Source organism: Perna viridis, chromosome 2, assembly GCF_037379345.1.
Source record: "Perna viridis isolate PV_CMFRI_1.1 ecotype Kerala chromosome 2, ASM3737934v1, whole genome shotgun sequence".
NCBI lineage: Eukaryota > Metazoa > Mollusca > Bivalvia > Mytilida > Mytilidae > Perna > Perna viridis.
In genome coordinates, this window is record NC_142446.1 from 47966819 (window position 1) to 47993006 (window position 26188).

Here is a 26188-nt window from a genome sequence, read left to right on the forward strand (position 1 = left end):
CATGTCTTCTTCTGTGCTTCTATGCCAAAGTAATCAACATTCAGAATGCCATGTAGCAACTGAACTAGTACCGTATACATTTACAGGAAGTTTAATCAACTCTGCAGTCATGTCATATAAAATGTATCAATTCATACAAACATTAATTAATATTCACAGATCCTCTACTCATTTTATGTGCAGCATATAAGCACAAGACACATTGCCATGGCTCAGTGTCTGAATAATCATCTATATTTAGTAACATACTTTGCAATACTTGTTAGGTGAAAGTCACATGGTTTTGTATCAAATAACAGTCTATGTGGAAATCTCTAGTTTATTCAAAATCTTTATACACATTTCATTGACTTGAAATACTACCAATCACTTGTAAGCTCTTTTGACTTCTTCCTAATCAAAGTTGTTTGGTGTAAGTCATATGCTTTTGTAACAAATAATAATCAAATAACAGTCCATGTCAAAATCTCTAGTTCATTTACCAGTTGTATATTTAGAAAGTAAAAATCAATGATTCAAATAAGGAATAGGATATCCATAATCCAGGAATAAAGACTAAACTATAAGAACAGACAAGACACCTTAAATGAAACAAATTTACTAAGAGAATATACACAGAAACTTTAAGAATACTGATTTACTTGAACTCCACTGAAAACTTAAGTGTCAAGCCTCTGTAGGAATCAGGCAGTGGGTGAAACATCTTATTACAAAGCCCACCATTTTGAAAGTTCAATTTCACTGTTTGCATCATCAGAATCAAGGAAAAACGACAAACTTTTCCATATCATTTTGGTAAATTGAGTTATTATTTCATTAAAATGCACTGAAAATAATCATTTCAAGGACAGATAACTCAAAAACATCATTTTTTCAGAATTTCTGAGCAAATCCAGAGATGCAGGAATCAATTAATGGTCTTTTCAAATAGAGAAACACCCTTGAGCGAAATTATATTATCAGATTGGGGGTTTTTGACATGCACGTTTCTATTTTTTCCCATTTTCCTGATTCTTACAAAAACTTACAATAAAATTACCAAGTGCACAAGCAGGTTTAACATTTTATGTTTTCAAGAAACAATCCCCGAGTTGCCATTATGCCAAACCCTGATAAAAACCAAAAAGAGAAACAACGTTGTGAAGAAATATGTTCTCACCGTGGCATACATGCCAAAGCAAAGGGCTTCACCCTGATCCTCAGGGATTTTGGCCCTCATTTAGGGTTCAGGGTCGAAAAAAATGTTCTCAGAAATTGTCAGGAAATTCACATCCCTTTTCCCAATAAGAGGCTACCTAACAGAAAACAAGAGGCTCCCAGGAGCCTGAATCGCTTACCTGGTTAAAATTTTGCCTTTCAAGGGCGAAAACTCTAACAAGAAGTTGTCCAACAATTTTGACTCCATGAAGGCTTTGGTAGGACTTATGAGGATCATTTCATCGATCGAAAGTTTCATTCTATCTTTTATAGTTTTCAAGATATTGACTGAAAACTGCAAAAAACTTAATTTTTAACCTTTCAAGGGCAATAACTCTTATATGGAGTCATCTGACAACTTTGATCCCTGGAGACTTTTGTAGGCTTTATAATAAGAGTCATTTCAGCAATTGAAAGTTTCAGTCTATCTATCATAGTTTTAAAGATATAGGCTGAAAACTGTAAAAAAAAAAAAAAAGTCATTTTTCACCTCTCAAGAGCAATTACCCTTATATGGAGTCGTCTAACAACTTTGATCCCTTGGAGACTTTTGTAGGCCTATACTAAGGATATTTCAGCAATTGAAAGATATTGACAAAACCTAATGGTTTTGGAGATATATGCAAAAATCTGCTGTACAACCCCAATGTTCTATTTTATGTAACAGCGGCCATGTTTTTTAACCGATCAAAAATCCAAACACTCATTTTGTTAAGGATACCCTAAAAAACAAAAATACCAACTTTTATTGAATTCTGTACAGTAGTTTTTGAAAAGATTTTTGAAAGTAATAACATCAAAAACAGCAAACATCCAAAAAGGGCAATAACTCCAACTTGGGTCAGGTCTCGCTAACCACTTCTAACGTTTCCATTACTTTACATGTTAAAAAAGTCTCACTGTGAATTCCCAGGACAAATGACATCTTAAAGTTGCATACCGTTGCGAAGCTTGAAAAATAAGGCTTCCAAAATCATTATGCTAATGGTACGATGATTGTAGAAATTCTTCACAAAATTACTTGAATAAGTAATACTGAAAATCCACATTTTGACCTGTTCTGCTAACTGACAGCATGGAGGCAAATTACTCAAACATGTAAACAATATTCATACACTTTTGTAGTTAATTACATATATGATGTTAAAGTACACATTCTCAGCTTTATTTTGACTACTTTTAATCGTAATACACACAAATAATGCACTTACAATGCATATGTCTAGGTTCAGTGTGTTTTTGGTACTACATAGTGGGGTGGCCATTTGACCCGGAAGTGGTTAGTGAGACCTCAACAGATTTTCACCAAATTTTGACCACAGACCATAGATCTCATCATGCTGAATACTTTTACCCGTATCAGAATTTGGCTAAACTTAATGGTTTTGGAGATATATGCAAAAATCTGCCGTCTGACCCCTATGTTCTATTTATAGTAACAGCAGCCATGTTTTTTAACCAATCAAAAATCCAAATGGCCATTTTGTGCAGGATACTCTAAGGAACAGTCATTGTAAGTTTCATGCAAATCTATTCGGTAGTTTCAGAGGAGAAGATGTTTGAAGAAATTGTTAACGACGACGATGGATGCCAAGTGATGGCAATAGCTCACATGGTCTACGACCAGGTGAACTAAAAATTAGTTGCCCAGATCCACATGACATCAAATGTCCTCCAAATTCCTTATTTTTGTTTTCAGTCAGGCATGTGAGTATGAGATGAGATGTTCCACATGATATTGTCAGAATCAAAATTGAAAGTAACTATTATTATGTTTATTGGTACATGTAATATGATATTGCAATTTTTAACCAATTTAATGCACTTCTACCAAAAAATGGAGTAATGCAACTACAAACTGTTGTCAATGTTGGTGTGTGACATCATTTTCATTCAAAACTCTAATGAAGGTGTGACCACTTCAATATCATTCCCAATGTTTTGATGAATACTTCAGGCAACTATTTAGCTGTACCTGTGTATAATGTTGTTTTGGGCCAGCTGCAGTCTGCCCTGTGGTATGAGGTTTTCCTTGTTGTTCATTGAAGACCCATAGGTGACTTTTAGCTGTCATTTTTCATCCAAAAGGGGTTATTGTCTCTTTGACATATAAACCATATTCATTCTCATTATATTTAGTGCTGGTACTTTGTTTTAAGGCATTCACTTTTGATTGTGTAAACCACTGTTTCTCTTACATTACCTGTAAATTACAACCAGCCTTAAAGCACACAAAACAACTTTGAGTGTATGTTTACATATTTATTAAATATAAATCTGAACACAAAACTATGAAAGTCCTAAGCATAAAATTACCAAGACAAAGATACGGTTGAGATTACAGAACAAAAATGTCTTTCATTTCAATGCTAGCAAAAAATACAGCACAAGGCTAAATTTCTTACAGACTGAAAATGTAGGTACATGTGCTGTTCACAGGGAACCTTCCCCATTACTTACAAAATGAATTTTAATTCAATACAATAATGTAATGAATTGTTCATAAAACAGACACAGTAATACCATTCATTATCAAGTTGTCATGAGAGATCTTCATCATCAAATAGATCATCAAAATCTAAAATATATCAAAAGAAAAATAGGGCATTAATGGAACATAAAGTGACACCCGCCATGTAATGGTGAAAATAGAGGGGTGACAAAATGTTCAAAATGGGTTAATTGGAAAACCACATCTTGGATTTTGCTGAAAATTGAACACAACCTAAATTTTATGGTACTAAACAACTGTGCAAAGTATCAAAAAATTTATTGATCTGTTCTCAAGTTATAATTTGGAAACTGTCAGGGGACAGATGGACATACAACTTTTCAAAGGGTATCACATAATACCTTGCCATGATTAATGTACCAATTAACTTTATTGCATATGATATAGCTCAATTAGATATCCAAATTGTGTGAAAAATGTGAGATTTCAAATTAAGAAGAAAGATATAAAGTTATTTCTATGGAAAAAAACATTAACTCTTTTTTAAAAGTACAGCATTAAAAAGGGGAATGCTTTCAAATATGAAGTATTATTTTATATATCAACAAGTATGGGAATCTCTTTTGATGAATATGCTTTTAAATCATCTAATGATGGATGGGTAAACTTCAAATAAGATTAAATAAAGAATTAAAACTTCTGAGCATATTTGTATATGAGTTAAGAATCTAAAAACGGTTATGATCACATCACATCACATCATTCAGCCATAGGATTCACAAAACACTTTGGAAGTTGTACGAGACAAAAACATACTTTATTGGTTAATCTACATGTATATCAAATTTTATTATTCCTACTATTACAAAATGCCTATAGCATGATATTATTTGTAAATGGGATAATTTTAGTATAACAAATTTTTTACTTGCTTACTATCTCAAAATTACATTTGCTGTAAATCCTTGTTAACAGGACTGAATTGCATATGGTACATTTTAAGTGCAAATGAGTTGACCAAAATTTCCTGAAATGATGTATTTATACCCTCTTTGTGAGAGAAATATATGGTGATCATTGTGATCATGTTGTCTGTCCATCTGTGTTTGTCCACAATGCTCCTGTTTACAGTTATCTCTACAGTTAAACTACATGTACATGTAATGTAATTTGATGATTCCTACTACGTCAAAATGCCTATATAATATGGTATTGTTTGAATTTAGGATTATTTTTGAGTAATGATTTTTTAACTCTCTCTCAAAAACAAAATATAACTTCAAAGTCAATTTTTTCAACAAGCTTAAATGACATATGGTACATAGCAAATCAACTGCTAAATAAAATTATCTTTATTCCTATAGTGATGTATTTAGACCTATGACTGTGGGTGATATATAGTAATAATTGTGATCTTTATTTGGCTTTATATACAATGTAGGTATGCCATATTTTAGGATTTGATTTAAGATTGAAGTGATATCAACTTCCTTTCTGAATTAAGACTTTATTTTGACCATATGGTGACTGGAGTTGGGAGCAGTGACCTATGCTCATGATTTTTTCTAGTTTCATCTTACCATTGTAAAAATCGGCATGAACAGATTTCTCATTAGCAGCCAAATCCATCAATAAAGCCGAAGAACCACCAGCCTGAAATGTGATGGAAGTATTCAATGAGGTCAAAGTTGTTGTCAATTTTTTATTTCTTAAGAAGTCATCTTTTATTTTTTCCTAAGGGGATTAGGATAAATATTTGAATAAAAATGGTATATCATTCTTCCATTTTATTTCATTATATGTCATAAAGTTAAAAGATAGCAGTGATTATGCTTGTTGTTATGGTCAGTGAGTATGTCTTTGTGGTTGTAGTACCCTGTGACATCACAAGCAAATTTCATAACTATTTAAGATTCTAAGGTTAGAATTTATTTGAAACTGAATTTCTCTTGCTCTTAATCATGATTGAAATTTTGAGTACTTCTCCAGCAAGTAAAATATGCAACAAAGTATACATTTTGTATATGCATTTACAAATACCTCTTCTATTTCCATGTATGGTCCAGCACCTTCTGGAAACATTTCATCCACTGCTACTATTGTTGGTTTCATTTTTTTTAGAACTGTCAGGTATGTATATACTTCTGTATTGTCCTAACTGTTAATCTATATTATTAAAAGACAGGCTGTTTTAAAATGTATGGAAAGTAAAGTTTCAATGACAATGTAAGATTATACTTATATCTAGTGAAACAGTTAGATTCAGGAGATAGATATGGGCTTCCCTTGAGTAGACAATTTCCCAATGAGCTGCCTTAGGTTAACTGGACAGTGGGGCAGGAGATTTAAACTCAATTTCTATACCTATGGAATAATAGGTAGTTTAAATCTCCTCCAAATTGTTCAGGTATCTACTTAAGAGAGTTCGTCAGGTAATTGTTATTCGAACAAAAGAAGACTCTATACCTTAAAGTTAACTGTTATACTCACTATAGTGTTAATGGGTCAATGTTGCATGAATCTCTTTTATAAAATCAGTGGTAAGCATATTACAAATGGAATGAACTGAAAATAAATCTAACAGTGACAATAATGAAAATTAAAAAAAATATAAAGTTGTCTTTGTGATTCTGTTTATTAAATCTGAAAAGCTATGTTCATCCACATTTCTTGTAAAGTATTATTTTTTGCATAGATTCCAAATTTCATTTACAATTTGATTGATCTTTTCAAAGCTTACTATCAGCTTTCTCAGATTTCTTAGATTTTTCCTTTCTCGGATTTTAAATGATTTAATAAATATAGTGATTTCCAAAACCAGGGAATTTTACAGTGTATTACACTACCTGCTTCCACTCTATTTTGCTGCATGATGATACAAAATGATGAATATATACAATAATCCCCTTGTTATAATTACATTGTACATATCAAAAAGAAGCATAAAATAATTGAGCATTTCGCCAAATTCTTATAATTAAGCTTACAGTCGGCTTCCCTATAGATTCCCTTTCTCAGTTCTGTAAAGAGTACAAAGAATATTGTTGGTATTAGCACATACCGGAAGTAGATAAAGTGTCAAGGTCACATGATTTAGTCATATGATCCGGTGTGTGCAGCAGGTGATAGGTGTATCTTGAATTTCTTACTTTTTTATGTGTCTATGTTAAAAGTGATGTAAAATCAATGGAAAATCATTGACATTCTAACCAGAGCTTTATTCATTTGAGTGTTGTTATATTATTTTAGGTCGACTGGAGGTGAAAATAGCAGTTATTGAAAAGGAATAACAGAAATAGAAAACTGCCCAGTACAGTGATCATGAAGTTTATCTGTGCATTAATCCTCAGCGCCATTCTGATTTTGGGTAAGCATGAAGGTGTTGACCGGGAATGTGTATATTTTTTTTATTGAGAGCTTGAATAATCTCAAGCCAGGTGTACATCAAAAAACCTTATTGAAATATGTTATTGTGTGGTTTAATTGCTCAATATGTTAATTCAACCTACTTGAAATCAGTTGTCATAAAAAAAAATGGTGTTTTAATGAATATTCCAACACTTTCTCACGAAACCACAGAGTCACATGACAAGACTTGTGCGAAAAAAACAACTTTCACCACATGATTATACCACATGAAACCTGTTTTATTGAGGTTTTTGCATAATTGCCCTTGGTTTTTGGAAAAGAGACAAGTTTTGGGTTATTGGAGGTAGAGCTTTTTATTTGAAGATAAAAGTCAATTGTAATGTCAATAATTATATCATATAACTGTCCTCCAGCAAGTCTCATTTATATGTAATTTAGTCGCCTAGATAATCATGAAGTTCATTGAGGCCTTTTTGCAATCAGATGTTTATGGGAAGAGGCAACCAAGCAAAATAAAAACTACAAAATGTAGCCTCCCAAGACATAACTACACTAGTAATTTAGTTACTTTTTGTTAGGTTGCAGGAAGTACATGTAGGATGTACCCATGTGTTAGATGTATGTTTTTTTAATAGAAATTCTAAATCTCAAGTATGTTCATCCAACATCCTCTCTGAAAGAAATTAGGAAAATCTAAGAACAGAAATAAAATGTTTCAGTGATTTTCCAGCCCTTATTTTGGGTCAGAATTTGGCCCCTATTCCCAAAGAGAAATATGCTCAATAATTTCCAATGGTGACCTGAAACATTGTCTCAAGATTTATACATGATCAAAATGGAGGTTTTTCAGATGAACAAAACCTTTCTTCACTCTGTTGTATTAAATCTGTCAGCCAAAGATTGGTCTGCATACAATCATGTATATTATTTTCTAGTCCCAATATCCATGCTATTTTTCCCAATTGGATTGGCCCTAGGCCCGTTTCCAAAAACCAAAGGAGAATCACTGAGTTTAATTAATGGTAAGGGGAGACTGTTCAGGATCTGAAGACCAAACTGACTCATGAAAGTTCACTTTCTTTCAAAGTATTGTATATAAAATACTACTGAAATTTATATCATGAAATACAAAAATTCAGTATTCCATTTGAAGACTGAAAATTAATAGCAAAATATTAGAATTTTCATAAAATTCTTACATGTATATTTTGATCATAACAGAACTTTTTAAAATTTATCAAAGGAAAGAAGATTTCTATGCCTTTTTGCATAAAATTGGTAAACTCAGTGTGACAAAGATAAAAAATATTTAAATGAGTTATAAATTTGTATGTGATGCCTTATAATGGTAATGATGAAGGCAAATTATTAATAGTTGTTCAAGATATTAAAGGAAAGGTACAATGGTAGTAGTAGTTGATGATACACATATAAAAAACATAACAGTTTTTGTAAAAAGAAAAAAAAATAATTCAACAGCATAGAAAATTAATATAGTAATCTGGTACCATATATATCTAGTTGTCTAACTTCCAAATATTTTTTTTCAAAAGCCCTGGCCTTTGCTCAACAAAACTTGAGAATAAATCATACTTAAAGATCAGAAAAATTTTCAACTTTCATTGCCCTATGCTATGACATCACAATCAATCAATCAGTAATGAACATTGTCAGGACAAGTAACTATTTTATCAATTGAACACTGGGTTGTAATGCAGCTTCTGTCTTATTGTTAAATTTAATGTGCAATTTTGTTGTTGTAGGATGCAGTGCTGTTGAAATTCGTTACCCTAATTCTACTGATCCATGCATCATGATTAACATGGAAGCTAACCTAACTTTACTTTTTACTGCTACTGATGGAACAAAGGTACATGTACATGTGTCCTTAGGTTGGGATTATATTTTGCTTTGGGGAGCTGAAACTTAATTAACTCATTATATTTCACAACATGTGGCATTGTCTCACATATGACTTCTGTTACTAACAATTTATTAAATATGATTTTAGGTTATGTCTATGATGGACAGAGCTTATTCTTTGTTTACAGTGCACTGCCATGTTGCTATGTGTTAAGTATCATTCGTTGAGAACATATGATACTTTCTTCTGGGAAAGCTGAATATATTTCTACATGGCCAATAATTACCAAATTATTATTAAATAAATAAATAAATATAAAATCATATCCATCAACATATTAAAAGATAAAACAGTGCCTCTGCACTTGCGCCATCATCTACTTTCCTGTTGACAATTTTTGTCACTTTCATCAGAATGTTATGTAGCTCTTAGTTCTGGTCTTACATTCTACAGATATAGGATGTCGCTGACCCTCCTTCCATATTATAGGTTTTAAGAGAAACTTCTCAGAACCCCATGCTTTGAAAGCAGGTGGTACATGTTTGTATATACTGATCATGGTGTCTATCAATTCATCTTGCCACATGTTTTCCCTGCACTTACTGATCACAGTCACATGAGAACTTTTTCATTTTAATGGGCAGCAGGATGAAAAGGAGATAATCCTATTCAAGGGTTTTAAATGTTGCAAAAGAGGGGGGTTATTGTTTAGTGAGTGCATGTGGTTTTATTTTTGTGTGTGTACTTTTTATTTTATAGGAAAAAACAAGTTCTGTGTTAGAACAAGGAGATAATAGTACAGGAACATGTGCAACATCAGGAGGAGGATCTTCCCAACTTGATTTTTATATAGCATCTGGAGTTAAAGGAACAGTAAATTTTCTTTTTACCAAAGCAACAGATTCTAGTGTAAAATTGGACATGGGACTCACGTTTAAGCCAAATGATATATTTAAGAATGAAGATAATGGTAAGTTTTAAAAACCTTACCAACTGTGTACTACATGTAGTACCTATAGAACATTTATGTTTACATGAAAAAGTGTATGTTCAGTTTGTAACAAAACAATCCATGAAAGATATCCAAATCATTAGGAATGTTTCCCGATAATGTGTTAAAACAGGGCAGTTTTGGACAAAATATTTGAGTTTGTGACTAATATTCCAGATAGAAAAAAAAATGAGAAAACTCTCAGTTCCATAAGTAATCATTAATTTAACATAATTTTGACACATTAATGATGTTTCTGATTGTAGATCATTTAAATCAGGGTACAGTCATCTTTATAGCATTATAGTATGACAATAAGTCTTTTAGTTGAAGGGTTTTATCTGGTGGAAGGAATGAGCAGAAACTTGTTTGTGCTCACTTATCCCATTTGTCTTTGAGACAATTTTGTAATAGATAATTGTAATAGATAATGGTCTCACTAACCACTTCTAACGTTTCCATTACTTTACATGTTAAAAAAGTAATTTTCAAAGTCTCACTGTGAATTCCCAGGACAAATGACATCTTAAAGTTGCATACCATTGCGAAGCTTGAAAAATAAGGCTTCCAAAATCATTCTGCTAATGGTACGATGATTGTAGAAATTCTTCACAAAATTTACTTGAATAAATAATACTGAAAATCCACATTTTGACCTGTTCTGTTTGTTTTTGGTACTACATAGGGGGCTGGCCATTTGACCCAGAAGTGGTTAGTGAGACCTAAAAAACATTTTATGAGTTTTTATGTTTTTCTTTTTTTACATTTTATGAAAGCTTGTGGTATTGTGAGTCTAATAAGACCAAAACTATCAAGATCAGACATAGGACTACAAAGAAATCGTCATTTTTATATCATGCCCCTCAGTGATATTTTCCCTGAATTACTAAAAAATTACAATTTTAACTAACTTGTCACACCAAATTGATACCTATGATAATTCAAGAAGTTGAAATAGTAAATATCATTTATCATAATGAAAAAAGAACAGATTTCAACAATTTATATCATACCTATTTCATTATTGTGTGATTCTAAGTCTGTGCTGTGTGACTATTTGAGTACTTTGAATATCCCAAGCAGTGACGTGTATTTCATGGATGATGTCAAGTTATGAGTGTGTTACTGATAAAAATCTTGTTGCTATGTTGTTTTTAAAATACCTTGCACAATGCACCTCTTAAAATATAGCCAGATTACCAATATCACTATACTGATTTTATGGGAAAATGGAAATAATGACCAGGAAAGGCAATTTTATGCATTTCTCTGAAATATGCCATAATTTAATTTATGGTCTCACTAACCACTTCTAACGTTTCCATTACTTTACATGTTAAAAAAGTAATTTTCAGTCTCACTGTGAATTCCCAGGACAAATGACATCTTGAAGTTGTATACCGTTGCGAAGCTTGGAAAATAAGGCTTCCAAAATCATTATGCTAATGGTACGATGATTGTAGAAATTCTTCACAAAATTTACTTGAATAAGTAATACTGAAAATCCACATTTTGACCTGTTCTGCTATCTGACAACATGGAGGCAAATTACTCAAACATGTAAACAATATTCATACACTTTTGTAGTTAATTACATATATGATGTTAAAGTACACATTCTCAGCTTTATTTTGACTACTTTTAATCATAATACACACAAATGCATGTCTAGGTTCAGTGTGTTTTTGGTACTACATAGGGGGGGTGGCAATTTGACCTAGAAGTGGTTAGTGAGACCTATACAAAAATATCAATGTTGTTATTTTTCAAATAAAATTCACTTAAGGAGGTAGACCTTGGGTAAGGCACACAACTCTTATAAATCATTGGAATGTTTATATTCAGCATTTGACATTAATTTCACATAAGCGTCAAGGTAACTCAGACTGATTTCATTCTGTTTCAAAGGAAAGCTTGAAAGGCTTTGGGGAAATTGAATATGATACAAACATATCATTGATCTCAAGAGTTATTTTCTTGGCCCTAGCTTTACCTACTTAAACTTCTCCTTGCCATCAATGTTTAGTTAAGGCCCTGTATGCAACTCATTGTAAGCTTATATGGGAGCTATGTATGATGAAAATGAAGGTCAATTTGTTTTTATATTGATTAATAGGGCTGAAAACTGGTTTTTGTATTCATATACATGTAAGTAATTTGACTTCTTTTTTGGGTTATCACCAATCTTTTTAATTTTTTTTTATCAATTTGTATTACTATAGTAAATAAGAAAGCATGGAACACTGTACTTTATTTGAGTGCAGATGATTCTTAACTCATTATCATTATCATTACTGTGTAGTGTGCATTTTAGTTAATATTTATAGCAGAATATAATTTTTAAACTATGAATCTTTCATCACCTCAACATCAATCAATTTTTATTGTATTTTAAAGACCTTGTTACAATGACTGATAAGGGAAGTATACAGATGGGACCAGATACAAAATCCTACACATGCTCTGGTCAGAGAAATATAACATTTGATGTTTTTAATGGCACCAAAGGTCAATATGAGCTTAGTGTTGAAGTCAGCTCAATGCAAATGCAGGGATTCAATGTGGTTGGAAACAGCTTTTCTGATGGTAAGATACAAATTACTTTAAACACATTATCAATCTTGTTGTCCTTCAAATGAAATGTTATTTGTCATTTATAAGTAGGACAGGACACTGCAACTCCTATAAAACCACCCAACAGAATTTCATAATTTTTAAGGGAGTTATGCCCCTTTGAACTTTGATATTAACTGAAAATCATCACCTATTAACTTGTCATTGCAACTCTTCATTAATTACTTAACTGAATTTTATGAAACTTGGTTTTTTGCAAGAACACCATATTAGTTGTGCATATTATGAGGAATTTTTTATTCTCATACTAAACCCAGCATACCAAGTTTTGGGGGTATATAGGAATCATTCTTTTTGTCCATCCATCTTTTCACATTTCTTGTAAGGGCAACTCCTCCTAAACCACTTGTAGTTATGCATAAAGGAATCTAATTACTGTTGGTGGACTCCATAGGGATATAATCTAAAATAAGGGTTTTACGTGGTAAAACCTGGTAAGTGCAACTCCTCCTGAGTCACTCATGAGGAGTTTGATGAAATTTTATAGGAAGATTGGATCCATATGTAGATGTGCATAAAGGAATATAATTACTGTCGAAGGACTGCAAAGGGAGAGACTCCAATAAGTGTTTTTTATTCAATCAATTTGAAGGAGTGTTCTCTTTGTGAGCCTGCTCACAGTACTTCTAGTTTTTATGGGGATTACATGTATGCCCCTTTGAAGGTAGAAATTTACCAAAGATCATTATTTACTTGTATCAGCTTGTCATAAACTACTTAACTAATTTCATGAAACTTGGTATGTAGCAAGAACACCATATGTTGTTGTGCATATCATCAGGAAATTTTTATTCACTATTTCTATGGGAATTACATTTTTTTTGTATGTCCTGCAGTTCCGTATATCTGTATGTAACACTTTTTAAGTTGCATTTTCCACAAGAACTATAAATCAAGGCTGCAGTGTGATACAGGTCCAGACATTGATTGGTGTAGCTTGTTGGATTTTTTTTCATGTTATTATGGGTTTTGTTTGTGTTCTTTTGTTATTTATATCTATTTACCAAGTATAGTCTCTATCCTTGGGAAATATTCTTTTGATTATTTGTTCCCTTGATACCTCTTTTTATGATAGTTCGTTGCAGTTTAAAAAAAAAAGTACTTGAGTAGAAATTTGTATATTGTTAAATTTTTTAATATGATTAGAATCAATAGGTTTTCAAACTTCTCTGCTCCACTATTTGTAATCATTGTTCACCTTTTCAGCTCACTCCCACATCCATCATTATCGTTAACAATATTTCAAAATTGTTCTCCTCTAACATTACTTGACCAAATAGAACTTAACTTGGTATGCATGTTCTTTAAGGTGCTCTGCATATAACTGTTGTGGGGATTTTTGATCTGTAGACAGACATGGCTGCCTTTACTAAAAATAGAACATAGGGGTCAGACAGAAGCTTTTTACATATATTTTCAAAACCGTTAGCCTTTGCAAAGTTTTGACCGAGGTAAAAGTGCTCAGCATGATATCTATCCTTGGTTAAATTTTCATGTAAATCTGTTTAGCCATGTTGGAGTTATTGGCCTTTTCAACATTTTTTTTCAAATTGTAAATGTTATTTCTTTCAAAAATCTTCTCTTTTGACACTACTGGTCAGTAATATTAAGTCAAAATTTTATACTTTTCAGTACATACAACATGTATCTTAAGATCATATAGAAATAAGTAAATAAGTATAATGAGCCAAAATTCTTTTTATAGACACAAGTGGCTTTTTTTAAGGGAAAATTCAAATATGAAAAAGCTAAGAGAGGGAAAAATTCGACTTGGTTATATAACCTGGGTTTGTGTCAAGACAACTTTTTTTAAATGTGAAAGGGGTATTTGAAAAACAGTAAAAAAAGTGTAAGACAGAGAAATCCCTTGGGTATGATTTCAGACCTTCTGCTAATCAAGCTCTGCGAACTTGAAAAAAGGTTGAAATCTTACCAGAAAGTGACTGAGATTCCAGCCTTATACACCATTCACACATGAGAATTTGCCTCAGGCAAACCCAGGTTAGTTTATCCACATTAGTAATAGGCTCACAGAACATGTTATTCTGTTTTGACTTGTGTCATGAACAGTGAAAGCAGGCCTACTTTTTAATATATCACACTAGATTTGTGCATAAGCAAAATTAAAAAGTTCAAGATGTCCATCTCTTTAAAATATAGAAAAGTGAAGGCGTGATATCAAGTCTAAAATTAGGAAAAAAATTGAAACTTTTTAAAACTGGTTTTGTTGCAATGAGGACTTTTTCAGTGACGTCCTGTATATATGTAGGTGCTCACAGATTGTCTTCCTCTATTAGTAGGAATTCCAATTTTTATCAATAATTCTAGTATCAAAAGTAACAGATTTTTGTCTGTCTGAACAGGCAGAAATCATTGTTTTTTTAGACCTTACCCTCTAATTCCTATTTTCTTTCTCGAGGTATCCTACTTTTTTTTTTGCCATGAGTAAAATCGTGTCTGTACTCTGTTGGAAATGACATATTTCTGACTTAAACTATATAGTTAAGAAGTAATTGTTAGAACTTTTAAAGGAAGTCTTGCATTTTTAAGTTGTTCAAGACATTGCCCATTACAAATTAGTCATTTTATAATTCAAGTTCAAACAGCTCAGTACCTCATAGGCAAAGCCTAAAATCATATTGAACATTAAATTAGAACTTGAATTAGAACTACAAATGGTCTTAGTCATGAAGAGGGATAAGTTATTACATGTATTAGTTGTTTACAGAGTTCGTGAAAAACTTTTTTTCTGCTGTCGGACATAGGACTGACAAAGGCAAGTGTTTAGTCAGTCCCACTGAAAATTTGCTGGTCCCATGTAATCAGACTTCTCAAAATCTTTCAGTCTGCCAGTCAGTCATGGGACCAGCACTAGAGGTTGAAATGCTGGTCCTACCCAAATTTTACCTTTCAGGACCAGGGATTTTTGCAAACTCTGTTTATTTCATTTTTGGTAGAAATCATTTGATATGTTTTAGAATAGCAATGTATCAAGATATTAGTCATCATGTACATGTATTCTCTTTAAACCTGATATTGATGTGATATCATTTAACAAAAGACGCAATCGGTTTGATGAGTATACTTTGAACAGCTGTTACATTGTCATGTATTGGGAATATTCAGTTGCCTTGAAATATTAGGATGATTTAGATTTACAACTGTTTAACTTTAACCTTTAACTTTAAAGGCATGTTACAATAATCAATATGTAATATTCATAAAATTGCAAAAAGTACATTCACATTTGTGAACATTGTTCAATTGATATTGTACTGATGTAAGTGGTTGCTACAATATACCAGTACTTGTACTTCAGTATTAGAATTTAGCTGAAACTAGTACATGTACTTAATCCTGGGAAATGTTTGTTAAATTAATATCAAAGTTATCATGAAGTGACATTTATCTTGGCTTGCAATTAAGTTCGGTTCAGTCGTAAAATGGTTTAAATTTATCATCTTATCTTGAAAATTTTCTTTTTTCTTTCAATTTTTCAAAATTTTTTATTACTAAACAGTCATATTTTATATTTCTAAGAATGATTTTTTTTTTCATTATGGAATGTGCATGTTAAACTTTGTTTTACTGTTACATATATTGATATCAAATTAATCTTAAACGTAAGTAAAGAGTATGATATTGTGTAGCTCCATTATAATTTTTTTTATCTTATTGTGCATTCCAGCCAATAACCTGGCTAGATAAAAGTAGAGAGGGCACTGCTCCCTGCCCTCAAAGACCTGCACCATTCTCCCCTATTTGAGTGCCCCTGTGTCCCTCTTCATAACTGCAAATGTTGATAAACAATGTCAACTAAGCCACCTCTGTATAAAATAAACATTGCAAATAACTTCCCTTTTCTTTCAAGGACCACATATGCACAGTATCAAAACAATTGGATGAATCTGAAGGTCTACTATACACTATTTACATGCTGTAGTTCTTTAACCTATGCCCATCTATTTTCAGATCCTAGCTATAACCAGTGATTTTTCTACGGCTCGTCATTTTTTGTCATTGACAAAAGACTTTTCAGAGTGACAAAAATAGTCTGGTCTCATTTCTATGAACACTGTTAAAAAGCTTACATGTATCTTTAAATTATGGTCTTTTTATTTACAAGTTGTAATCCATCATATTAGTCAGTATGAATATTCCTAATGTAGGTAAAAAAATATTTGGTCATATTACCGGTATTAAGAATCTAACCCTCATTAAATGCTAGGCAGAGAAATCTTGGTCACCCATGATTAGAATTTCAAGTTTTCTCACAAGACTTTCACTTTTGAAATTAACTTTGTGATGAGTACCCAAATTCAGGATTCCCTGCTTGCCACTTTTCCTTTGTAATAGCAATTTCATTATGAGATCAATGGGTTAGATATGGAATTTCACATGACTAAGAATAGGAATATCCATGTTTAAAAAGTGAAAAATGATTTTCACTTATGAAACATGTTTTCTCTTCATCACAATGAACAGTGTCAATATACTGCAGCTGTATTTTTGCTTAAAAAATTATTAATTCTACATTCATGTATATGTAAGAAAAACAATATTTCTATAGCTTTGAAAAACTTATTGATTTTCAATGCATCAAAATTTAAGGTAAATATGTCTTGTGTTTCATTTAGTTTATAAAACTAGTGTTAGTTCTTTGAGGTGATGTTTATTCTGATTTCTGTAGAATTTATATACTGTATTTAAAGGACATATTCAGAGATTTTGAAAAAGCGGGTGGTTGGGCTGTTGTTTGCACATTTTTACCAAAAAAATTCTTGAAATTAACAAATTTTTCCAACAATAAGAGGAAGGGTTCCAGTCCTTGGTAAATCCTCCCTTTGCTTGGATCCACCACTGGAAATTAGTTTGTGAACTATGTCAAATTTTAAAATGTCTATGCTAGTGTGATGTTAAATTGTTACAAGTTGATCTGGTGTTCAAAAGTGTGATATTACCCAAATAAACACTATGTTCTTAAACACCGCCAAACACCACACAAGATACTAAAGTTAGAATTTAATTTCAATTTCTCAAAGAATTGAGTTGTTCATGTACACAAGTTTTAAATGTAATTTATACCATGAAGTTATTTAACAAACCAGGGAGCTATCATATATAAAATAGACTGTGCTTACTATTATAATTTCATTCAACAGGAAAAAATTACGACTTAAGTTCGTAGTTATTTATCAATGGAACTTCAAGAATATTTTCACTCTAAATTGTCAACAATTTTGACATCACAAAGTAAAAATATTAATTTTTTCCCTGCAGCTTTTAAAAGCCATTGGTAAGAATATTCATTTTGACTACCAGGTTTACTGATAGCAATATATATATATGATAGTACAAAAATAGATTTTATCGTAAATACTGCTTGTTTATAATATGGTTTTTAAGTCTAGACTTTCTGGAGTACCTAGTTAAAGTTTTTTTATTGGACCTCATTTTCAAACTGGTCCATATTGAGATTCAAAGGATTAAGTTAAACTGTTTGATATCTTTTCATATTAAGTTTTTGTGGTACTTTGACACAGTTAAACTAAGGCACAACAAATTATAGTCTTGTTTCCAGCTACCATCAAGAAAAAATAGGATAGGTACATGTAGGTAGGGAAATTATTTAATTTTTATGTGAAAATATTTTACGTTGAGATAACAGGTTAACACAGAGCTTGAGCAAATGGCCATTAAATGTTTAGGGTAGGTAGGGTAGCAGGAAACAGACATTTCTTTCCATCTATCTGTAAGTCTGTTTATCAGTCTGCATATCTTGTAACCACAACCCCTTCTTTCTGTTCAAAGGATATCAAGAAGTTAAAACAGCATAATTTGGTAGGTAGTTATGTGTTGTATATTGCCTGAAGTCTACAAAAGAGAGATAATCCAATTATATTTTCATGTAGTATAAGCTCATATTAAGCTCAAGTTATGTTTTTTTTAGCAATTGACTGTTCTGCCATTGATAAGTCAACAGTATCTCCCTCATCAGAAGGGCCAACAACAGAACCAGCTGTGTCAACCGAGATTGCAACAACTTCCTCACCTTCAAATGATACAACAACTGTGGCCCCTTCAAATGATACAACAAGTGAGGCGCAAACAACTGAACCCTCCAAGCAAACCACTCAGCCAGCTGAACCAACTACCACACCAGCATCAACTACAGCAATTCCTACACCTGCACCAGGATCCCCTGATGATAACAGATATATGGCTAAGGATGTTAATGGTAGTACTTGTATCCTTCTTGATGCTGGAATTGAGTTTGTGGTGCCTTACGTGGCAACTAGTGGAGTAAGTAAAAACATATATTTTTTTTATTAGGGTCCTGCCAGGAAAAGTGATCAGTCTGCCTGTCTGTCCATACATAATAATTCATGTTCTTTGTCTTTTGGTGTAGGCTTTTAATTGTTTTAAAATTATTTTATGCCCATTTTTACCACAGCTTGATCTACATGGGCGGATTCAATTGTAATGATATCTAGTTCTATACTTATATTATTTTTTTTCATGGTTTAGCATGTTTTTAGATGCATGTATGCAGATAAGATGACCAGATAAAAGTTTTTGCATACAGCATTGACAAAAAGGTGTAGTATGATAAGTCCATAAAACTTAGAAAGCCAATTAGTACATGTGATGAAATATAAATGTCTATATCTGTAGACTTGTTGCACAACATTTTATTATTAACTAAATAATTTCATGAGTTATGTCAGTTTTAATATATGAACTTTAAAGCACATGCATTATTAATGCTCTCTTTTGTTTTTCAGAATAAGTCTTTGACTTTGGGGATTGATGCACTAAATAAGAATGAAACATCATTCACTGGCAACTGTTCAGCATCAAATGTAACACAGACACTAACTGTGACATTCTATAAGACCAGCACCCTGGCAATGACTTTCACTAAAGATGGTGAAAACTCCTACCTTTCCAACCTTGATTTGTCTATAGACTTGACAAATGAACTGTTCCCAGATGCCAAAACTCCAGGTAATTATATGATTTGTCTATAGCCTTTACAAAGAAACTATTCCCATTGTCAAAACTCCAGGTAATTATATAATTTTGTCTATGAACTTGACAAAGGAACCGTTCCCTGGTGTCAAAACTCCAGTTAAATGTGTGATTTGTCTATGGACTTGGCAAAGGAACTGCTCTCTGTATTATGGATTAATGGTTGATGTTCTTCATATCTGCTTCAACAGTGTAACACCAGTGAAATTTGGGTCTTTATTTTTTGACAGTTTCTTTCAGGGGTCCAAAATAATGCTTTTTTTAGTCATGCTGTCTTGATCTTTATAGAGAACATGACCTTTCCATCTGTCTTCTCTGTATACAATGTGATTGTTAGCATAACTTCTATACTACATTTCAAAAGAAGTTCTTTGTTTGTGATCTTATTTTGCTAGAGAAATTTTAAGATCCTTTCAGAAAGAAATTGATTTTATAATATGTGAAACTTAATTATGGCAAAATAGCAAATTTGCCAAGACATAATTGTTACAATGATGAAAATAAATAATTTTGAGATATTTTACTTTCACTCATGAGATCTTTATGATCAACATCCCCAAAATGTTGGTTTAGATAATGTGCTGAGAAAGTATGGTGAAAAAGGAAATAAGAATACCTGGTAATTGTTACTTTAGATTTTTATACTGACAATGTATGGAATATCAAAATGTTATTGTCCCCTTTCGGCAAATGCCGAAGGGGACTTAGGTTTGCACTCCGTCCGTCAGTCTGTCTGTCAGTCCGTCAGTCACACTTGGTTTTCCGGACTTTTTTTGTAATGCCTCATCCAATTGATTTGATATTTGGTATATAGTCTTATCATGACAAGTTACAAGTTAAGTTGGAATGACGTTACGGTGGAACAATTTTTACAGAAGTTGTGGCCCTTGGACATAGAAAATTTCATGAAATTTTATGTTTTCTGGACTGTTTTTTGTTATGCCTCATCCAATTGATTTCATATTTGGTATATAGTCTTATCATGACAAGTTACAAGTTAAGATCGAATTATGTTACGGTTGAATGATTTTTACAGAAGTTGTGTCCCTTGCACATAGAAATTTCATGAAATTTTATGTTTTTCAGACTTTTCTTTGTAATGCCTCATCCGATTGATTTCATATTTGTTAGCTAGTGTTATCATGACAAGTTACAAGTTAAATTTAAATAATAGTGCGGCAAAATGGTTTATATGGAACTTATGGCCCTTTAACATAGAAAATTACGTAAAATTTTATGTTTCATCATTTTGATGCAAATTGCTGCTGTCATTCTTGAGTTATTTGCCCTTTAATTCATAAAAATAAAGTTTTTTTGAACTTTCCAGGTGATAGAAAGAGAATGTCTTTATGCAGCTTTCTGTAATGCAAAAATGTTATTATCTACTGTAAAATGAAGCTCAGGTTTGATTTTGATGGAATTTGCTTTTGCTGTTCAAGAGTTATTTTCTCTTGATTGTTAAAAAATAACACCATCCATTGTTAGTTCACATATATAAAAAAAATCTCATAAAGGCAATGAGTTCAAAGGCCGAAAGGGGACACTGTATTGCATCAGCAATACTGTCAGAATGCTTGTTATTTTTGTGATTTAGCTTCACAACAAGAACTGTTTTGTGATCTTTCCAGATTTTCAGCACATCGACTACCTATTTACCATATGACTCAAAGTCTCTGCTGAAAATTGAGGGATATATGTTGCAGAAAGACTTTTGCATGCTCTTTTTTCATAAAATTTCATGTCACAAAAAGTCATAAGCTATGGGGGTTAATTGAAAATCTTCCGCAAGAAAATAAGGTGGTTTCAAATTTGCATACAATGTATTGATTTGTTGTAAGAATAGGTTTTGTTTATGTTTTTAGGAAAAGTATCAGCAACACAGACATTCAAAGACCAGTTCAAGGCAGCAATAGATGGAAGCTACAAATGTAATGACAACAGCCAGCTTACACTAAATAATGGATTTAAGATGAATACTTACCATTTCCAGTATGCAGCTTTCCAGTCTAATTTAACAGACTTCAAAACATCTGGTATGTTGAAGAAGTGTATTTGTATGAAAACATACACTGAAGTTTTTATCCCCCTCCTTTGAAAATTAGGGACCATATTAAAGGAGAAGACCATGTTATTGTGCAAGTCATAACCATCAAAACTTATCAGTTTAATGTTCATGAAAATTATATTTGAAAAAGATAATTTCCTTTTCTTAACGAATTAATTGCTATTTATAATAAGGGAATTTCAAATTCTCTTGCCTGTGGGCACCACCATGATCGTTTGAGCTGTGATGTCTCCTAGTTGGTATGTAAAGTGAAAGTAAATAGGTAATTGATTACGATCTCTGAAGAAAAGCGCAAATTTGAGACTTTTCCCTTAAAATTTCAACCCAAAATGTACAGAAGAAGAAACTGAAACGTGTAAGCAAATGTCATTCAACATTGATGAACTACGGGATTTTCAACTTGAAAGCTAGTGTTTAGAGGAAAATCCTAGGAGTGTTCCAGTTGCTGGTCAAAAAACCTTTTTGAATATATCTCTTTTATCATTTATGCAGCCATAAGCTTTACAAGACAGCATGTTTTATTGATCAGAAAAACAGGATTATAGAAATATTTACAGAATATTCTTTGTACTTATATCAGTACCAAACCAACTTAGTGACATCACGAGCTTATCAGAAGCTATTGGTAAAAATCAATAAAGTCTGCTTATGATCTTCCTTTAGATAGAAGAGTTTCGCAAGATGGCTATCCACATATACTTCAAAGATTTCGAATTTTACATAGCACTGTGCATTTTACAAAAATGCATTTTGCATTAAAGATTATTTATTTTTGTTTACATGGATATGATTTATTATAAGAGCCTAACTTAATCCAAAGGTGGTCTTTCCCTTTAATGAAGTTTTGTAGGATGTTTATGCACATACTGAAACTTTGATTTTTGTAAAATCAGAGGCCGGTTTCATAACAAAAATCTCCAATTGAACTTAGTAATTTCAACATTCCACATGTGTAATGGGGGTGCATAGTATGTCCAGTTATCTCCTTCATCAGTATTTGAACTACAGCTTTGAAGTTTTGCAGGATGTTTATACACCTAATGGAATTGTGCAGAGCCAAATATTACAAATTCTGGTAACATTCCAAAGGGTTACTTGGCATTTTTTTTTTTTTTATTATTTCATTTTTCTATGTAGGCCCCATTTTTATGTGGAAGGACATTGTATTATATATGTATATACTACGGCTTCATTCATGTCTCCCAGACACAAAAAGATTTCTTCGATAGTTTTATACAATTTTTTTTATGTATGTCACATGCTTCAATGCAGAATGGAGGCATCTCTTGAACTATCTTCCTCCGAAAGACAATGATCTTGAAACCAAATCTTTCAAACAGTAAAATTTAAAATAGATTTAGGGCACTAAATTTGTATGATAAATTCCTGAAATGAAGGAAATACCTATGTATGATTCATGCAAGGCATTTCATTAGTTAAATGCCTTATATAGAGGTTATACAATTGTCATTAAATCATTAAAAAGGTAAAGTAATGTTAAACCTTGAGTTGATGTGCTTCAGTATTATTGTAGGTATAACTGAATGTCCTGCTGATGATAAGACTAACTCAGTAGTACCAATAGCAGTCGGAGCAGCCCTTGCTGGATTGGTTATTATTGTCTTGATAGCATATCTTATTGGACGAAAGAGAAGTAGACAATCAGGCTATGAACAGGTGTAAAGATCAATAGGAACAAATCATCTCCAGTATTAGGAAGGGTGCAAATTAGACAGACCTTTACATATCTTTATACGAAATTCTGCGATTAACATTCCTACAATTCTAGTCTTAATGGAAATATCTTAAGTTTGATGGAGCTGGAACAAATTTTTGTGGGTTATTTGATAATAATTTTGTGATGCTGTAATATGATCATCTCATTTGTAAAAGGTTCTTCAATGGTATAAGATTATCATGTCATGTGTAGTAGGTATTATAGTAGTATATACAAAGTCCCATTGTTTGGTATGAGCAATAATGACAATTTAGTTTTGAGTTGTATAGAAACATCTATGGCTAGCACACATTATTAAGTTTAGCTAAATGTAATGAGGTTGGTTTGAGTTTGGTGCATTAAATTAGGGAAGTAACTAATTTTAAAGCTTTAATTATTCAATATATATATATATCGATAAAGTCATTTTGAAATATTTTGGGAAATTTCAAAAATTTATCGATTTAAATGCATTTACTGGCCTTGAAATTAAGACTTTGTTTCAGAAAGGGGGTTGGTGATTGTTTTTACTGAAAACTGTAGGAGCTTGATTCCCAAACCTCTCCTTGTGTATAGACCAAACATACTGTACACAGTAATTATATAAATATCATAACATCTGGGTATTACTCGAGATAATTGGTCATTTTCTCTAGCTTGCTTTCCTTAATTCTTAACCCTTATTTGTAGTTTTCATATTCTTAATACTCAGTGCACATTCCTGTTTTATTTATGTACTTTATATGGTAATAATTGTCATATTTGCTATGTAAATACTCTGGTGTTTGTCTTCTCAGTGTCATTTTTTCTATACATTGTTAAGAGTGATATCTTTTTGATTTTTTGTGCAGATAAATGAATTAAAAAGGAAATAGAAGGCTACTTCTTACGACAATTTTATAAATGTCAAATTTGATTAATGTCAAAAATAAATCAAATAAAATTTATATAGCTGTATACACTAAATACAGTACATCCATGTGCATGTATGGGTGCATTTTGTATCTTTGTACTGATGTGCTTTTTGCTCTTAGTCATACATTATTATATAAATACAAAATAAAATGAAACTGCCTTTTCTGATTTTGAAACCTTGTGGTATAGGTGTGTTATATGTTTATTTCAAGTAAACAAAATAAAGGGTAATAATAAATGGAAGTAATAAAAACTCATGATGTGATTAGAACGTTTCATTGATATGTCCTATATATTAACCTTTATTGTAAGTGTGTATCAACTGTTGTTTGTGAAGATATGAGATGAAAATATATTTTTATGTTATAAACTGTTGGGACAGAAATTTTTCAAAGCTTAAGGTTCAGCCAAAAAATTATTTGTTGAGGTTGAGTTACGCTTTCATAAGTTAATATGATTATCAATACATTAAGTGGTAAATATTATTCTGAGAACACGAGTTCAGAACCACTGGTTCTGATAAATGAAAGTTTTAAGAATGAAAATGCTTTTGAATATCCCAATTTTAAACTTATTTAAAATAATTGACGATATGAATTGTAATATATTGATATTTAAGAGTGTGAATGAATGATTGGATGGGTTAATGAACTTCATTCTGATTATTTGTTCATGCATAGTTATATTATCCTAGAGCAAAACACTTCAGGAAACTAATTTTGAATAATCTGACCCATTTCTTACATATATCAGTATAAACAGAATTTGCTAAACTAAAAAATAAATTCTAAAATACATGGTTAAGCTATTACTTGCCATTTGACAAGTAAGCTGATACTTGACATTTGAGAAGTAAGCTGATATTTGACATTTGATTGGTAAAGCTGATACTTGACATTTGAGAGGTAAGCTGATATTTGACATTTGAGAGGTAAGCTGATACTTGACATTTGAGAGGTAAAGCTGATACTTGACATTTGATAGGTAAAGCTGATACTTGACATTTGATAGGTAAAGCTGATACTTGACATTTGAGAGGTAAAGCTATTGACATTTTAACAGGTAATCATGTTTAATGCAATGTTTAAGTTGCAAAATTTTAACTAGAGTAGACTGTTGTCCCATCTAAAATAACAAAGACATCAGAATGAATGATTGTAATGATTGTTTGCTTGTATGTTGAAAGTTTGGAAATTTTAATTTATTTTGCTTTAAACTAATCCAAGCTGTCTTGATAAAAAAAAAACATTCTATAGTGATCACATTTATATAATTTCAAAATTTGTTGTCCATACATATATAGATTCTCCTTCAGTAAATGAGTGGTTGAAAATAATATGTGAGTTCTAGGGAGCATGTTAAAATCTTAATTTTACCATAGAGAGTAGAGAAATAGTTTAAATCAAGAATAGGCTGAAGGAGAATTGGTTTCTTTCATGAATTCTGTAGAAAACTCGGAAAATGTTGAATGGCAGGAAATCTTTTGCAGAATGTTAACCAATGCCTGGTGGTTAAAAAATCACATGCATTTTTAATCACCAGCTTAGAATGGGAGAATGGAGAGTAAAGGTCAGGTTGCATTTTAAATTAAGGATAATTAAATGTGTGGGTTAGCCAGAACAGCATATGATAGTATAATGCTGCTTTTACTTTGTAGCCTGTATTGCATTGGGTAATTTATCATCTTACTTACTATTAGAAAAGATACTATTACAAAATCAATTGTTCTGTGGCTTTTCCCCTACTTTACTGTCTTGGGGGGAAAATTCATGTACAGCATTTTCTGACATGTTCTTTTTCATTCACAATTATTAAAACTTTTTAAAGAGCTTCAAGGTTTTGATCAATGTGAAAAAATAGTGCTAAATATTTTGGTGATGCAAGTGTGATTATTTCATTGTTGTGTATATACATCTATTTTGAGAAATAAAATTAAATGGTGAACAACTGTT

At 31.8% G+C, this 26188-nt stretch overlaps 2 protein-coding genes across 6 annotated transcripts; one reads left to right on the top strand and one right to left on the bottom strand.

The window, feature by feature from the left end:
* Positions 1 to 3444: 3444 nt before the first annotated feature.
* On the bottom strand, positions 3445 to 6752 carry LOC148625470 (COP9 signalosome complex subunit 9-like). 2 transcript variants are annotated; one of them, XM_088569046.1, is made up of 5 exons: positions 6637 to 6732; positions 6140 to 6214; positions 5690 to 5815; positions 5230 to 5302; positions 3445 to 3775 (listed from the first exon to the last, which is right to left on the bottom strand). In XM_088569046.1, the coding sequence occupies exons 3-5, from the start codon at positions 5759 to 5761 to the stop codon at positions 3738 to 3740; spliced, it is 183 nt and encodes a 60-aa protein (XP_088425172.1). In that variant the 5' UTR covers positions 5762 to 5815; positions 6140 to 6214; positions 6637 to 6732; the 3' UTR covers positions 3445 to 3737. The 2 variants fall into 2 exon arrangements, with proteins under 2 accessions (XP_088425172.1, XP_088425171.1); XM_088569045.1 differs by lacking the exon at positions 6140 to 6214 and having other exon boundaries at positions 3589 to 3775; positions 6637 to 6752.
* Positions 6718 to 26188, top strand: LOC148625471 (uncharacterized). Of its 4 annotated transcripts, none has more exons than XM_088569044.1 (9): positions 6718 to 6758; positions 6899 to 7016; positions 8782 to 8888; positions 9642 to 9852; positions 12271 to 12459; positions 18458 to 18810; positions 19293 to 19515; positions 21402 to 21572; positions 23139 to 26188. In XM_088569044.1, exons 2-9 carry the CDS (start codon positions 6971 to 6973, stop codon positions 23285 to 23287), a joined length of 1449 nt encoding a protein of 482 aa, XP_088425170.1. In that variant the 5' UTR covers positions 6718 to 6758; positions 6899 to 6970; the 3' UTR covers positions 23288 to 26188. The 4 variants fall into 4 exon arrangements, with proteins under 4 accessions (XP_088425170.1, XP_088425169.1, XP_088425167.1 ...); XM_088569043.1 differs by having other exon boundaries at positions 6736 to 6778; XM_088569041.1 differs by having other exon boundaries at positions 6736 to 6771.